Source organism: Pyrgilauda ruficollis, unplaced genomic scaffold (genome assembly GCF_017590135.1).
Source record: "Pyrgilauda ruficollis isolate IOZ18807 unplaced genomic scaffold, ASM1759013v1 scaffold54, whole genome shotgun sequence".
In the NCBI taxonomy this organism is placed as follows: Eukaryota; Metazoa; Chordata; class Aves; order Passeriformes; family Passeridae; genus Pyrgilauda; species Pyrgilauda ruficollis.
Genome location: NW_024527044.1, coordinates 5,928,314 through 5,946,122, shown reverse-complemented (window position 1 = coordinate 5,946,122; position 17,809 = coordinate 5,928,314). Strand labels below are relative to the sequence as shown.

Genomic DNA, 17,809 nt, shown 5'->3' with positions numbered 1-17,809 from the left:
TTTTCCATGTCCTTGTCCATGTCCGGAGCCCCGAGCCCTGTCCCTGTCCTTGTCCTTATCCCTTATTCCAGCTCCCGGCCCGGCCCTCCGTCCCCATTGGCCGCCCGAGGGGCGTGTTGGGGGCGGGCGCTGGCGGCGGGCGCTGTCCCGGGACGGAGAGCGGAGCGTTCCTGTCCGGCTGTGGGTGCTGAGGGGAGAGAGGTGTGGAGAGGGGGGACAGGGCGGGGATAGGAGATGGGCAGAGAGGAATTGGCTGAAACTGAACAAGGATAGGTGCAGCGCCCAGCTCCGGGGCAGGAATAATCCCGGCGTGAGTTAGGAAGAGCACTGCCAGCAGGAAGGTGATCCTGCCCCTCTGCTCAGCCCTGCGAGGCACATCTGGAGTGCTGTGTCCAGTTCTGGGCTCCTCAGGACAGGAGAGACATGGAGCTCCTGGAGTGGGTCCAGTGCTGGGTGGCAAAAATGATGGAGGGCCTGGAGCATTTCCCTGACAGGGAAAGGCTGAAGGAGCTGGGGCTGTTCAGCCTGGAGAGGAGACACAGCCGAGAGGGGCCCTCAGCCCTGGGTGTCCCTGTGTGCAGGGAGGGCTCCGAGCAGGGCCCAGGCTCTGCTCCAGGGCCCAGCAATGGCACCAGAGGAACGGGCAGGAGCTGATCCCAGTGAGTTCCACCTGGACACGAGGAAGAACTTCTTTCCTGTGCAGTGACAGATCACTGAACAGATTGTCCAGAGAGGCTGTGGAGTCTCCCTCACTGGAATTATTCCAGAACTGTCTGGACACAATCCTGTGCCCTGTGCTCTGGGATGACCCTGCTTGAGCAGGAAGGTTGGATCAGATGAGCCACTGTGGTCCCTTCCAGCCTGACCCATCCTGTGACCCATGCAGGGCTGTGGGCAGAGGTTGCCTTCCGTCCTGGCTGCAGCCTCACATCCCTGCAGGGCATCAGTGCTCCTCAGGAGCTCCTCTGTGTTCCTCAGGTTATAGGCATACCACACAGCATATATATTATTAAAGCACATGTTTGGAGGGTGTTGCTGCAGTGATACTGATGCTTTCCAGCTTTATGCAGGATTTTTCATAAAGATGTCAGGGAAGTGTGTGTTTCTTTGGAGTTGTGAAAGAGATGAGAGAGTGAGGAAGTGACTGACCCTTGGAGCCAAGCTGTAAAGGTTTTGTTTTTGTAAGGAAGTGCAAGGATAGGGTATGGAGAGTAGAAGCAGAGGTGCTTACAGCTTTTAGGAGTTACTGAACTCACAGACTGCTTTGAGTTGGAAAGGACCTGAAAGATCATCTCATTCCAACCCCTGCCATGGGCAGGGACATCTTCCACTAGACCAGGTTGCTCTAAGCTTCATCCAACCTGGCCTTGGACACTTCCACGGATTGGCCAGCCACAGCTTCTCTGGGCAACCTGTGCCAGGGCCTCCCCACCCTCACAGGGAATTGTTCACATTGTTGCCCCATCAGTCTCATGCATGGTGGGACAAGCTCTGCAGCTTGTATTGTCCCTGTATTCTCACATACCACATGTTTTTTTCTCCTTTCTTTTTCAACCTATCCCTAGTTTTAACCTATCCCTTTTTCAACCTGTCTCTAGTTTCCATCCAGCCCAAGCCATCTTTTCCAAAGTGTATGATTATATCAGCAATTTTCTGACAGCTCATTTCCTGCAGAGTGCCTCCTTGATATTGGATACTGGGAAGAAATTCTGTGAGGCTGGTGAGGCCCTGGCACAGGTTGCCCAGAGAATCTGTAGCTGCCCCATCCCTGGAAAAGCATCGCTCTTTGACATGAAGGAGTTCCTAGATGAGGGAGATGTGAAGGTGAGAGGGTAGCTGGCCATGCCATCTTCATGCCTCACACTGGCTTTTCAGTGACTGATTAATGACAGCGATGCTGAGGGACTGAAATAAGTCACACATCTCAGATGTGGATGTAGATAAGTTGAGGGAATGTTTTTCTTGGTTAGAGGAAAATGTAGGATTTTTCCTGAACTCTGTTCCTGGTTGAAAGGGAAGAGGAAGGGCTATCTGTCAAATCAGTGCGTGAGTAACACATTTCGCTTTTCTCCTGAGGGATTGTTTTGGGTTTAGCAAAGTGCATGACCTCTCCATCCTCACATCTCCTGTGTTAGGTGCATATGATAATGCCAAATGCATGTTTTTGTTTTGTCCAGCTTGCCCCACCCTGCGAGCAGAGCCATGCTGAGGGCCGGGGATGCTGTCCTGCGGCTGCGGCCGCGCCGCTGCGCGCTCCTGGCCTGGCGCGCCCTGCACAGGCAGCCGCTGCACCCTGAGTGGGCTGTCCTGGCTCAGAAGCAGCTGAAAGGCAAGAACCCAAAGGATTTAATCTGGCACACCCCAGAGGGGATCGACATCAAGCCTTTATACTCCAAAAGGGACACGGAGGACTTCCCTGAGGAGCTGCCAGGGATGAAGCCTTTCACTCGAGGGCCCTACCCCACCATGTACACGTACAGGCCGTGGACCATCCGCCAGTACGCTGGGTTCAGCACAGTGGAGGAGAGCAACAAGTTCTACAAGGACAACATCAAAGGTGGGGCAGCTGCTCTGGGAAACAACACTGCCTTGTGAAGCAGTGGGGGACATGAATTCAGTCAGTTAGCTGGCAAATGTGATTATTCTGCACTGTGAGTTTGGATTTCTGAAAAGGTCTTCTCAGTGGCACTGTCTTTCTTTATTACTGGGAAATTGGATTGTTTCTGGAAGTGCCTTTGTTTCATTTTTCTCTGGAGAACGAATGTGTTAAATGCTGGTTTTGGTTATTGCACCTTAACACATAGAAATAATTTGCATCCATCCCAGGGTTCAAGCAGCTGAGATCATGGAGCTGAAGCAGAAGTGGTAACCTGGGTTAGCTGGTAGCACAGCCCTGTCACTGGTCAGAGCAGGGAATGCCTGGGGACAGCAGAGCTTTGGGTTCTGCTTTCAGGCTGCAGCAACAAGAGCTCTGGCTGTCCTGTTCCCTGCTTTATATGAATAATTTTCTCTTACTGCAGCTTTGCAAATAACGACATGTGTCAGTAGAGCCAGGGAACAGTTTGTGGTGTTTAGTTTGTGATAAAGAGAAGGTAATGTGACAGAGTTTATGACCCTTCTGCTCCCAGCTAAGCCAAGCTGATTTATGTGTATGAGCTCTTATACTGCTTATCTAGGTGCATTTATAACTTGTGGGTGAGCTGTTGTTCAGCAATTTTTAAAGCACAGTAAGGACTACCTTTTTGGCTTTTTTTTCCCAGTTAAAAACTTCTTCATTTAAAGTTTAAGACTACTAAACCTTGGACAGGTTTGGGGCGGGAACAATGTTTAACATCAAAATTTAGTTTGCCGTTCAAGCATGAATCATGTAAAATAGAGTTAATAAATTTAAATCCCATCCTAATACAAGTCTGTTCAACACCTCTAACTATCTCTCTTTGTTGTTTTTGGGGTTTTTTTCCTTTCTTTTTCACGTAGCTGGCCAGCAGGGATTATCAGTTGCTTTTGATTTAGCCACGCACCGTGGTTATGATTCAGACAATCCCCGAGTTCGAGGAGACGTTGGAATGGCTGGAGTTGCCATCGACACAGTAGAAGACACCAAAATCCTTTTTGATGGAATTCCTTTGGAGAAAATGTCAGTTTCTATGACAATGAACGGGGCAGTCATTCCTGTGCTGGCTACATTCATTGTGACTGGGGAAGAGCAGGGAGTGCCTCAGGCCAAGCTAACAGGGACAATCCAAAATGACATCCTGAAGGAGTTCATGGTCAGAAATACCTACATTTTCCCCCCAGAACCATCCATGAGGATCATTGCTGACATCTTCCAGTACACCTCAAAGGTATTCATTGTTTAAATGTGTAACATCTATTATTAGGGTAAGTGTTTATGATGCACTTTAGAGAATAAAGAAAAGATGGGAAGACATGTCATAGAGAAGAGTAATATGGTGGAAAGGGCCAGTAGAAGTTAAGATCCAACATAATTTAAAATAGAAATTTGAAGTTTGAGTCAAACTTCAAATTTCAAGCACCATGACTCAAACACATCTTTGTAGAGATGGGTTGTATTTGCAGTGAACAAGGAAGTCAGAGAATGGGCTGGAGACAGGCTGAGAAAGCTGGGGGTGTTCAGCCTGGAGAAGCCTCCAGGGGGACGTCATTGCAGCCTTTCAGTACCTTAGAGGGGTTTATAAAATAGATTAAGAGCAAGCTTTTACACCAATAGTGACAACTTTCTTCCCTGTGAGGGTGTTGAGGCCCTGGCAGAGGTTTCCCAGAGCAGCTGTGTCTGCCCCTGCATGGAAGTGTCCAAGGCCAGGTTGGATGGGGCTTGGAGCAATCTGGGATAGTGGAAGGTTTCCCTGCCCATGGCAGGGGGTGTTGAAACCAGATGATCTTTAACTCCCTTCCAACTCAAACCATTCTGTGGTTCTGTGTTAATGTGATAGAACAAGTATTTGATCCTCTCTTCTGCTGTTATATCCTGTTGTATCTTTTTTTCTTTTTTTTTTTTTTCAGTACATGCCAAAATTTAATTCCATTTCCATTAGTGGGTACCACATGCAAGAGGCAGGAGCTGACGCCATCCTGGAATTAGCTTATACCATAGCAGATGGCTTGGAGTACTGCAGAACTGGGCTTAAAGCTGGCCTCACTATTGATGAATTTGCACCTAGGTGAGCTCAAGAAATTTGCTAGTATAAAACCCACTTTTAGTAAAACCTCCATAGAGTTTAATATCAAATTGAGTATTTTTGCACATACAAGCAAATAGGAACATTCCCATCACCTGTGAAAGTACATTAATCGGAGACCTTGCTGTATGGCTTCTCCTTTACTGATCCAGAGTTATCTGAATGATTCAATGTTATATTCTATTCATGTTCTCCTATTACAGGCTCTCTTTCTTCTGGGGAATTGGCATGAACTTCTATATGGAAATAGCAAAGATGAGAGCTGGGAGGCGGCTGTGGGCTCACTTGATTGAGAAAATGTTTAAGCCCAAGGATTCCAAATCTCTTCTGCTGAGAGCTCATTGTCAGACTTCAGGCTGGTCACTCACTGAGCAGGTTAGAAATTGGACTCTCATCAACCTCCTGACTTAAAGGTATTCTCACGGTGTGTGTCTTAAAGGGGGCTGCTGGTGTTACTCACAAAGGTGCAGCAGCTGTCCTCTCACTCTGACAAATGCACACACTGGCACTGGATACACCTTTATGTCAATTCAGGACTCAGAGGATGAAACTCTCTTGGGATTTGTTCTGTGAGTTATCCTTCCAAAATGCAGTGCAGTCAGCAAGTAGAGGCACTTTTTTTCTCAGTATTCTGGCTTGAGAATTAATTTCAGCAGCAAAGGGAGTCTTTCACACCCCTGACAGTGCTGAAGAGAGAAGTAATGGTTACAGCTCATCTGATCCTTTGAAACTGGGTGCACTTTCTGCTCCTCCTGCTGATTTACCTTACAGCAAGGAGATAAATCATTGGAGTGCATACAGTTTCCAAAGTGAGGTCAGAGCTGGGTTCCAGCTGTGATCCCAAGGCCTGCTGCTCAATCAAAGTCATGTAATAGGAGTTATTTTTAGGTTGTGATTGTAAGTATTGACTTCTGTGCCTTGTTTTTGTTTGTTTGTTTTTGGGGTTTTTTTAAGTAAATGTAATGTTTACTTACATTACAACAACACAGTAAAACTAAAACAATGGAATTTTCTGAACAGTGACCTTTGTGGGTCCTCCAATTAAAAGTATTGTGGGAGTGCAAAAATGTTATTATTACCAAAACTATATTCAATTGTCTTGCAGTGTTCATTGTAAATGTATTTCTGGCTAGATCATAACTCTTTGTCTAAACATTGTGGTTTATCTTAGTATAGCTTCTCAGTGTGCAGTATTTTTTCCTTACAGATTTCAGAGGACAAATATACTTAACATGCCTTTAGATAGGTATCTACTCATAAATTATGTTTTGCATTCTTACCCATCCAAATCACAGTTTTCTATAATTACCTTAATGTGATGCTGTCATCAATGAAAATATTTAAGCACATTTAGTTCCAAACACATCTTGACTAGTAATTTGTCTGACATATGTACTGTTCACTGCTCCAAGAATTCTGGATTTGGAGGATGGAAGACATCGGGCCTACTGTTCCATCCTCTCTGATTTGCATTCACTCAGTTCTTTGAAGCACCACTAAATATAAATTAGGCTTTGATTTGTTACTGTGAGCAGCTTTCTTTATGGATTAATCTCTCTGTTAAGATATCGACAAATGATAAATCAGTTTGATTGGGATTTTTTTCAGCTTTTGTTCTGATTACATTGTTTCAGTGGGGAATTTTGTATTTGTTTCTTTGCAATAATGACTAACCTGCCTCAGCCCCGTGGCAGAACCACTGAGCTTCAGAGCTCCCCTTTTCCTTCCAGGATCCCTTCAACAACGTCATCCGCACCACCATCGAAGCCATGGCTGCGGTGTTCGGGGGGACGCAGTCTCTGCACACCAATTCCTACGATGAAGCCTTGGGGCTGCCCACAGTGAAGAGTGCTCGCATTGCCCGCAACACTCAGATCATCATCCAGGAGGAATCAGGGATTCCCAAAGTGGCAGATCCCTGGGGCGGATCTTACCTCATGGAGTGCCTCACCAACGATGTCTATGAAGCTGCTTTAAAGGTCAGTTTGCAAGACCTTCTCTGGGAAAATTTTAGGGATAGGAGTTTTGAGAAATGTCTTTCTGAGGGAAAGACTTCTTATGTCTTCTTTGTTTGATAAATTGCTAACTTCTAATCAAGGAATTATTTTACACTTCAGTGATGTCTTTGTAAATAAACTTTACAAAACAGCACAAAAACTGTATAAAAAAGTTTAATGAAAATGTGGGTGATAGCACAGGTACTAAGCTCAGTTTTTAAACCTTGCTAATACTCACTAACTCAATCCTCTTCATTTCTCAGCTTATTGAGGAGATAGAAGAAATGGGTGGAATGGCCAAAGCTGTTGCTGAGGGAATCCCCAAACTTCGCATTGAAGAGTGTGCAGCTCGGAGACAAGCCAGGATTGACTCTGGTGAGAGCAGGGGATAAAAGAAGGGAAAATTGCCAATAGAATACTCCAGTATAAAGGTTTTTTACACACATGTTCATTGTGGTTTTTTATTTCTCAGTTTAGGATTAGCAGATTGTGAGTGCTAGGACAAATGGTGATGGTTTTATGTCAGTGAAAGCTCTGGAAAGAGACAAGAGTGTACAAAATACAGTACCAGTGTGAAAAGTCTTGCTTGACATGTTCAAGATTAGATTAGACAAAGCAGTAGAAGCAGCATTTTAAAAGAGTGTTTGGGGCTTTCAGTAGTGAATGGCTTGATTTCTGATAGGAGCTTTAAGCTGTGATTTCTGAGTTTAAAAGCAGAAATGCCACCAGATGGCGATACTCACCGTAGCTGGCCAAATTCCTGGGTTTTCTGGAGAGCTGCCCATTTTTCCTGAATGGTCAGATCATAGCAGAGGATGATACAGCTCCTTGCTTACTATACATATGTGCATTTGTGGAGATATTTATACATGTGTGCTTAAAACTCTACTCCAATTTTTGTAATCTGCATTCCAGTAGTAACCCAGGAACAGAAACTAGGGGTAACTCAAACATGAAAGTTATATGGACTTCTTTGTAAGGAGGATAAATTTGAAGCAGGTCTTAATTAAGACCAGTAAAGAACAATCAGTAAAGTTCTGTGTTTTCTCTCGTAAAGTAAATTACTTCATTTTGCTTCAAATAGTGTATCAATGTTATCAGGCACTGCAAATTAAAATATCTGATAAGTCCATAATGATTGAAACCTAAAATATAATTTTCCAACATGATAAATTAATTTTTATGCACATGGAGTAGTTTTAGGTAGGAACTTCTCTTTCTTATCTCTTAAATCAGAAAAGTAAATGCAGAGCAGGAGACCAGCACTTCTGCTTAGTTCTGTCAGATACACTAATGTAAGCTTAAAAGAGAAAAATACACAGTTTATTTTAGGGACTCATTATTAAATCGGTTTGCAAGATAAATATTGTTCTATTTCATTTTTTCTACTGCTACAGTATTCACTGAGTTGAATGTTCATGCATTTAATCTTTCAGTGTAAAATCTGGAAAATACAGACTTAAATCCATTCTATAGGAGCAGATTTTTCATATTTGAATTGTATGTGGTTATATAAGCAAAGCAATGCATAATAATGCTCAAAACCTTCTTGTCCTGTTAACATTGTGTCTTTTCACAGTAGTTTGCAAATGTGTTCTGAGTTTCTGGTGTTTCCACTGGAAATAGGGTCTGAAGTAATTGTTGGAGTGAACAAGCACCAGCTAGAGAAAGAGGAGGCAGTGGAAGTTCTGGCCATTGATAACTCTGTAGTCCGTGCCAAGCAGATTGAGAAAATCAACAAGGTGAGAAAAACCTTCTTAAAAATGAATCTTACTGTGATTGCAGACAGAGACTGAGTAAAGGCAGCTTGCCAGAGGTTTACCTTCCCGTTTCTGAGAGTCCACTCTGGTCATTAGTGGAGAAACTGGAATATATATCTGTATGTCCAGCCTTTAAAAATTGAGAGCTTTACATGTTCTGAAAATGTGATAGAAACCATCTATGCAATGTTTTGCTCTAAAAGCCTGTGACATTGCTTAATCACTCACTGTTGAGTGCTTCTAGTCAAGTGGGGCTACAGAACCAGAAATCAACATCCACTTTCATAATCAGTGAAAACATAGATAAAATTGGTTTAGGTTTATGTTATGGATTTGTACACATTTTAAGGTCCAAGCTGCCTTTTGACTTCTAATCTCATTGAAATAGGAAGTGGATATTGACAATTCCACATCCAGAATAAAATATTTGAAATTAGTCTTCACGCTTGACTTCCCATTTCACTTTTTGGTTTCTTTGAACTGAATGTCTCTCTCCTGCACATTAGGTGAAAGCCAGCAGAGACCAAGCAGCAGCCCAGCAGTCCCTGGCTGCTCTCACACAATGTGCTGCCACTGGGGAAGGCAACTTACTTGCTCTGGCAGTGGAAGCAGCACGTGCCAGGTACTGGGGGTGGGGTTGAACAGCCAATTCTTATTTAAAAATTGATGGTTCATTTTCACCTTTTAACTTTCCTTGGCTGTGGTCTCAGCAAGATTGGAGTTTTGGGGTTTTTCTTTAGAGGTGGAAGCAAATAATGCAGTTTCACATTGTAAGACACACTATTATTATATTACAACTTCTCAAGGCAATGCTTTGATTTTTCTCAAGGAATAAATAATTTTTCACTACATGTATAAAGAATCTGATAGGAAATGAGGCTGTTTGTACACGTTCTGCTGTTTACAACTCATTCTTACCAATTTCAGGACATAATTGAATTTCTCTGTCACTCAGCTGTTTCATGGGTCACGGAGTTTAAGAAGTGTCTGAGATGTGAAAATGGATATTCACAGTCTTATCATGCTCTGTTGCTTCATCTTTCCTTGCACCACAGATTGGTGTGAAAACATTTTTTGGCTGAAGGAGAAATCAGTTTGCTTAGTCAGGCAAAGTTGTTAAGAAATGTTCTTGAGCAGTGTGAGGCATCCTTAGAGTCCAGTGGAACAGTTCCTTTTTTCACCCAAGGTGCTTTTGAGGCTGTTTTGTTTTGTGTTTCAAGGTCAGCATCAGTCTCTAGAATGGATCCTGTCTGTCTGTTCCTTAATTAACTAAATGGTCCAAATATGAGCAAACCAAATTCATTCCTTATTGGGGTGCTGCCCTGTTTTTACTGTCGTGTCTCCAATTCCTTTATTCCCATTCCTAGAATACTTAATAATTGTATTTTAAATCAATTTAACCACAGCCTGTCAGGAATCTCCAGCAGTATGTCTACGTTTGTCTTGAAACTGGGGTGGGTCAGAGGAAGGCAGTGTTGGATTTACAAGGGATTCATATCTTCTATAGCAAAATTAACCAGTTAACTCCCGGTTTCTCTCATTGGTGACCTTGGTTTTGTTAATTGTAAAAGCGTTAATGGACTGTAGATGCACTTTGTAAGTTCCAAACACAGAATTTAATTCTGCCCCAAAACTATATAAGGGATGTGACCACAGAAAGAAACTGTTGTGGCATCTGATAGAGAGTGTTTGAAGGAGGATTGTGAGCTCTGGGATCATGTTCAGGGAGCCTTCCTGTTGGGGGCAACATGGGAAAAGGTTTCAAAATTAACACATTCACTTTTCACAAGCAGTAGACAAGTGGGCCAGTATCACCAGCATGAGAGGGACAGCTGCCTCTTTCCTGGTAAATGGAAAATTATTAACTTTGAGCATGATTCAATATAACTCACTTGGAATAAAATTCCAAGCACAGAATTGTCAGTGCTGAACTATGGAAAATATTTTGTGGACTAGTACAGAGATTTCAGTGCTGACAAACACGAGTTGAAAAGTTAATGTTTTTATCCTAACCCAAGAAATAAGGCAGATCTGAAGTTACAGGGAATGAGAGCAGTACCTCCCTCCTGTGTTTCTTGTCTCATGAGAAACCCCATTACAGGAAAGTGGGACAGGTTACACCAAGTTCTTTCTTTCCTCCCTCACCTGCTGTTCTGGTTTTGTGTCTCTCTCTAGACCTGCAATTCAGTGATGGAAGGGGAAGGCAGAAATGCAGCATAGCTGCTTGTGCTTCTTCTTTTTCTTTTTCTGCCCAGTCTGTGTCCTTGTACTTCCTTACCTGATTTCACTGCTGCCTCTGCTTACTGGGGAAATGCAGAGAGCAGCAGGAGCAGCTGAGGCTGAGCAGACACCGGGTGCCAGCTCTAACAGGCACATTATGATCATTGACTTTCTCCAGACTGGTATTTGGGCTCTGCAGCTGGTTGTGAACCACTGGGAGAGAGTCACACACAAATACAAATGATAAAAAATGACTCTGTTAGGAAAAGAGGTTGTATTCCTGGCTCCAGAGACAGCTATTCCATTGTGGATTCATATGTGGCAGAGATTAAAAAAAAAAAAAGTTTCATTGTAAACAGCGAAGGAAGGTATTCATGAGTAGTTTAAAAGCAAAACTCCTGTTATTACTTAAAAGCTTTAGATTTTAAGGGTTGCAGAGATTTGGGACACAATTTTCAAAACACAGGAATTTTAGAAGCAGTGTCTATAGAAGAAAGAAGTGTGTTTCATTTTTGTACAGTACACAAAAACAGCTTCATCCCAGCCACCAGGTTATACCTCATTTATTTTTCATTTGTAACACGAAAATTTCTTTCACACTTTTATGTAATAAGAACAGAAAAACACATTACAGCCATGCTGGGCTTTATTTTATACTGAGGTATACTCAGATACTGCTTCTGCAAAAGTGGAAGTGTTAGTTTTCTCTAGAAAAAAGATGTGTTTTATGCCACGGTAGCCCTTCACCACACTGCCAGGAGCAAGCCCTCAGTGTTTGTGGATAGGGTGTATTTATTTTGGGCTGCAATGAGTGATGTCTGGCACTCTAAAAGGGAGTCAATATTTATAGACACTGTTTTTAAGTCTGCTGCAAACTTGCTTTTTAGGTAACTTGGGGAAGTCACCTTACCTAATGTACTTTTGCAGTTTACTTTTCATTCTTTGTTAGTAATTACAGAAAGCAGTAATATTAATAATATTATTTAGATGTCCTGAAAATCAAAACCTGATGACCCAGCGATTAATAGTGAGGCAAACAGAATTTCAGAAAGCCAGGGGAGGGGAAATGACAAAAATGACCAAAATGGTATCAATAACATAAGTTATTTATAAGTTAAAAATGTGTGTTCCAGAGTGATGCTGTCTTTAGGCAAAGCTGGCCAACTGTGAAAAGCAATACCAGAGATAAGAGGCCACTTCAGACATCTGAGCTGTACAGATCTTGATATGTGATCACAAATGGATTTCTGACATTTTGCCTTTGCATAGTTTACATTTCTAACTAAGTTTGCTGAGTATGAGCTGGTAAAAGAGCAAATTAGTTGGGTGGTCACAGGAAGTGAAACATCTCTCTGAATTTACTGAAGGATTCAGCAAATGCAGCAGAAATCCATGTCTTGTTACTTTGGGGGTATGTGTGGCAGATTGTACATGGTAGGAATCAGTACCTGCTAAAACTGCAGTAGAGGTGTGTGGACAGCAAGGTGCATCTTCTCCAGTCTTTCCTGAGCATTTTATATAAAAGCTTTAGAGAATGCTTAAGTTAATTTTGCCTCAGAGTAGCTTGTAGTTAAATCATAGAATGATTTAGGTTGGAAAATGCCTTGAAGATCATTGAGCCCAACCATTCCCCCAGCACTGCTAGTCCGCTACTAACCCATATCACCAAGGGCCGCATCTACACAGCTTTTAAATCCCTCAGGGATGGGAACTCCACCACTGCCCTGGGCAGCCTATCCTACTGCTTCCCACCCGTTTCAGTGAAGGAATTTTTCCTAACATCCAACTTAAACCTCCCCTGGTGCAACTTAGGGCCATTTCCTTTTGTCTTGTCTCTTGTTACCTGGGAGAAGAGACTGACCCCTACCTGGCTCCACCCTCCTTTCAGGGAGTTGTAGAGAATAAATACAATGTGACAGGAGAAAATACAAATTCCAGGGGTTTGAAATGTGCTAGATTATTTATATACTTAATACTGCTTTGGTGTCTGTATTTGTAAGTGCAGTTGTAAAGTCATTTAAAAGAGTAGTATTTTTATTTCCTTCCTGTGGCAAAGTTTGCACCAAGTTGTATTCAGCACAAATTTTTTAATTGCTTTGGGATAGAGGCTGTTATTGCTGATGCTTGTACAAGAAAACAGCGCAGCCTAGTTTGCTTCTCTCACTTGTGCTACAGCAGAAGAATTATTTCAAACATGTACAGTGTGTCCAGTAGCAAACAAAACTTGTAACTTGCACGTAAATAAATTTTCCGGATCCTTCTGCATCTAGTGGGTAAAGGAGCTGTGTCAGGAGTAGAGGAGAAGAATAAACACTAAAATAAAAGTATCAAGGAAAAGGCAAATAAATTCCTGTTAAAATGTTAGGTTTCAGTGTCTTCTGTGTGTTCTTCCTTTTTTTTTTGTCCCCTCTTGATTTATGTTTTGTATTTTGGCATGAGTCCAAATGGAGGATCTTTTCAGTCTGAGCCTCCCCCAAAAAAATCCCCATTCAGAAAATCTGATTTAATTTTCTGAAGCATTTTGCCATTCCCCATTGCCTTGCCAGTTGTAAATCAATTCTCACGTGAGCAATGAAATATTTTCTTAAAAATGCCTGTGCATGTTTTGTCAGTGGGTGGCAGTGGTGTGAGCTGGATTTTCAGAATTGCAGCACTGAAAGGGAAACCAGTGTAAATAAATTGTCCAGCAGCAAGGCAAATTGTTGGGCCAGTGCCAGCAATGTCTGTGTTCTGTTTTCATTTCAGCCTGCTGATAACACGAATGGTTTTTGTCTGTGCCTCAGGTGCACCGTGGGGGAGATTACAGATGCCATGAAGAAGGTGTTCGGGGAGCACAAAGCCAGCGACCGCATGGTGAGCGGGGCTTATCGCCAGGAGTTTGGGGAGAGTGATGAAATCCTTCATGCCATCAAGAGGTGAGAACTCTTCCCAGATAGCCAAACATGTAATAGCCTCGCATTTAATCCAGGAGGTACATGTGCTACTGGCTGTGCCCTAAAAAACCATTTCCCAAATCTGGGTGACATCCCTGGGGAAAAACAATTACCTGCAAAAGCACTCTCGTAAGCAGGAAAGTAGAATGACAAGGATTAAGTACAATAAGACAAAGGCAAAACTTTATTGAAGTTGTGTTTGCTTGCAGACAAAATTCACTGAGGTGAAGTTATGATTTGAAGGTTTTGTTCAAATAGCCTAAGACACAAATAGCCTAAGCCTCAGGATTAAGAGGCTGAGAAACATTGCCTGAAATCCCTGTACAGTGGGTTGCTTCTTTTAAAGACTGTGTAATAGTCATCTTTAAAATATTTCCAGCAGTTCATACTACAAAACTTGTTTTGAACTACCCATAAATTGTTCCTGCAATTTCACTCTTACTGTTGCTAAAACTGTTGCTAAAATCTGTCTGGATATCCACATATAACCTCCAGTCTTTGGGTATTACTCATACCCCTACAGAGAAGGCATCCCAAGATGTTGGTATGTGTGAAAACAGTTGCCTTTTGGGTCTTTTCTCAGCTTCTGCTTTTACTGCTGCCCTCAGGGATACAGAGCCTGAATTGCTGCTGTGGGAGATGATGCAGCACAAATCAGTCCCTACTCTGTTGGGGTTTACCCATTTTAAGAGTTCAGGCTGTCCTGAAAGGGAATTACTGATAGCTTTGCAGTGGTGATGATTAGACTATCTTGAAAGTAGTTGTGCTAGGAAATGTCACCATTGTTCTTTTATTTTACTTATTTAAATTTGACTATTTTAAATTATGCTTTTATGTGAAAGAGAACTGAACTAACCCTTGAAAACCCATCTTGAAAATCAAGATGTAGCTCCCTTTCTTACATAGAATCACAGAATCATTTAGGTTGGAAAAGACTTTCAAGATCAGCTTGTAACCACAGACAGATCCTGGTGGTACTTTAATAATGAGCAGTATGATGACAGGTTAATATCTGAGGCTCTGATTACACAGTAGCATCAATACAACAGAAATATGAACTCCAAAAAAAAAGAGGGGCAGTGGAACAAGTGCACAGAATAGGAGATACAATAATCCTTCCATGGACAGATTTTACCCAGTGGAATGATAATGCATAATGTGATGTCCAGGACCCATCTCTGTGCGAGTACTTCTGAAATAATAGTCATAATTATTCTTAAAAACTAAAAAATGTGTTTTAGTGAGTTGTAATTCAGCTCATTATACCCTCAGAGAATTCAGTATTTTACCTGTTAGAAAGCAAAAGAATAAGGGAAGATTTTAAAAATAAGAATATTTTATTTTTGAGGCTGCCAAGTACAAGAAGTGAGTTAGTAATAGCATAACATGAATATTAACACAGTGTGCAGACTGCACAGCTAAACCATGACTTAGAAGATCTTTTTGTTTGATGAAATTACGCTACACTTGCAGCAAGTGCTTTTTTTATGTGTGGAAATACTTCCAATGATTCTCAGTGAGTTGCACTGACAGAACGTGTGTTTTCAACCAGAGTTGACAAGTTCATGGACCGTGAGGGCCGCAGGCCTCGTATCCTCGTTGCCAAGATGGGCCAGGATGGCCACGACAGAGGGGCCAAAGTCATCGCTACCGGATTCGCTGACATCGGCTTTGACGTGGACATAGGCCCCCTCTTCCAGGTAGGACTGAGCAGCACCCAGAGCATTCCCTTGGCATCCCTTCTCCCTGGGGGCATGCCCAGCCCCCGGGCTGTGCTGTGCCCTGCCCCACGCCCTGTGTGCTCACAGACCCCGCGGGAGGTGGCGCAGCAGGCCGTGGATGCAGACGTGCACTGCGTCGGGGTGAGCACGCTCGCCGCGGGGCACAAAACCCTGGTGCCTGAACTCATCAAGGAGCTCAATGCCCTGGGCCGGCCCGACATCCTGGTCATGTGTGGAGGAGTCATCCCCCCTCAGGTACGGGCAGCATCACTTCCATCGAGCTAAGAGACTGATTGATCTCTGTCTGAGCTGCTGAGCTGTTTCCTCTGTTGTGTAATGTCAGAGCACTGAAGGCTTTCTGTACAGTCACCAGGGCCAGCACAGCTCTGTAAGGTGGGATTGCCCTGATCTGATTTTCTGTACACCATTCCGTGCTTTAACTTTGAGTGTTTGTGGGATGGACTATGGAGCTGTGTTGTGAAAAGATGAACTTCAGGGAGATGGTCTTTATGCTCTGTTGTTTCACATCACCAGTCCTTGCAGACCACCAGGCTGGATTCTGTCTTAAGAGATTTTTTGACTTCCAGCAATGGTTGGGAAGAGCCACAGCCAGTGACTAAGGCCCCTGGCAGGTCCCATCACCCCTAGACTGCACATCTCACTCACTTTTCACCCTTTCCTCACCTTCCCCATCATCAGGCAGGTGTTGCCTCTCATTCCCTCTGCTTTCTCCTAAACTGTTTAGCAGTTTATTGAATTCCTTTGCAGTCAGATCTGTGCTTTCATCCTTAAATTTTCCTTAGCTCATGCAAAATCTGCCTGTCTCCATCATCTTACAGCCATCTTCTGTCTATAGTGATCCAAACTAATTTTGGACATAAATCTCCTGTTATTCCATTTTTCCACACCTCTCCCTTTTCTAGGCAGTCAAGTAACCATTCAGGAATGACAGAATTCTAAACTGAACAAACAAAATTCATAGTATTTTTCTAGGAGATACTTTGTGTTCTGTCCATTATCTCTCAATGGGATGCTACTACCCTGTGGTTAGTAAAGGTGTAATATATCCTATGCAGAAGAAAGAGAGAATACAGAACTGCTTCCCAAGTCTTTTTGAAATTTCAAGACAGTCATGAAATTCAATTAACTCTAGATTGCAAGAGACCACTGGCAGTCATGTGCTCCAAGCCCTTGTTTAAAGTAGTATTTTCAAAATTAGAAGTTAGATCAAATTTAGGTTGGGTTACTCAGACTTATATACAGTTGACTAGTGAATACTTTCCAAGGATTGCCAGTAGTCTGACTCTAAAAAATAAACCCTTTCCTATGGATATTTTTTAGTATTTTTCTACCTTCTAACTTCCACCCATTTCCCATTTCCTTGAAGCTGTGCTGCCTCTCTCTGAGACTTGTTGCTTTCTCAGGCCCAGCACAGAGGAGAGAGCACGCACATTATAAATCAATTACCAATTTTCTGTTTCACTATTAACTATAATCTTAAATCTCTTTTCCAACAGGATTACGACTTCCTGTATGAAGCCGGCGTTGCCAATGTGTTTGGCCCAGGCACTCGTATTCCAAAAGCAGCTGTGCAGGTGTTGGATGACATTGAGAAGTGCCTGGAGAAGAGGCAGCAATCCATGTGACCCTGAAATGTCACAGCTCAGCAGCCTTACACTGACCACTTGACTGTCAGCAAGGGATGGCCAACCACAAACCTCTGCTCCCACTGCCCCCTGGCCTCGTGTTTTGTGCTTTCTAAGAAAGTTCTAAACTCTCTGCTTGTTCTAGTTGAGGATTATTTGTATAGGTACCCACAAGAAAATTTTATCTCTATAACTATGATTTCAGGAAGTGAAGGGAATTCAAATAAGTGTGTTTGGGTTTTTTTTTTTTTCCAGATATAAATAAAATAACTTCTGCAGCTCTTTGGTTGGTTTCTTTTGCCTGATCTCTTTTGCATGCAGAGAACTTGTTTTGAATTTTTTTGGCAGTTGTAGTGATCTAGAAGTCTTCAGGCAGTATCACTCATTCAGCAGAGATGGGATTGAACACAGCAGCACTTTGATTTGACAAATGATTTCCCTTCTTAGGGAAGGGCAGTGATGGGAACAGAGCACAGTGCACAGCTGCTCCTGTACAGGCTACTGCCATCGGCACCATTTGTATCTTATTAAGCCATGAAATTCAAAAATTATGATGTACCTCTAGTTTTATAAAGAGAGTTAACGTTGTGGCTGCCCCATCCCTGGAAGTGTTCAAGGCCAGGTTGGATGGGGCTTGGAGCAACCTGGGATTGTGGAAGGCAGTTGGAACAAGATGATCTTTCAGGTCTCTTCCAACACAAACCACTCTATGATTCTGTGTTTCTATGATTTTATGAAGTTGTTCATCAAACAACTTGTGCTTTACATTTATGAGCAGTAAAACTGTAATCTGTTGTGTGGATGAGAGAAGAACCCAAGACAAAGTTTAAGT

At 42.7% G+C, this 17,809-nt stretch overlaps 1 protein-coding gene across 1 annotated transcript; it reads left to right on the top strand.

Annotated features, from left to right (window-relative positions):
- The first annotated feature begins 6 nt into the window (after window positions 1–6).
- MMUT (methylmalonyl-CoA mutase) lies at window positions 7–17,255 on the top strand. The gene is given in 14 exon segments (XM_041480893.1): window positions 7–174; window positions 176–201; window positions 2,178–2,557; window positions 3,478–3,845; window positions 4,525–4,682; window positions 4,904–5,075; window positions 6,431–6,679; window positions 6,961–7,072; window positions 8,324–8,439; window positions 8,964–9,079; window positions 13,461–13,592; window positions 15,163–15,310; window positions 15,419–15,586; window positions 16,849–17,255. Coding segments are annotated over 14 exon segments (2,442 nt in total). The 3' UTR covers window positions 16,978–17,255.
- The last annotated feature ends 554 nt before the right edge of the window (window positions 17,256–17,809 follow it).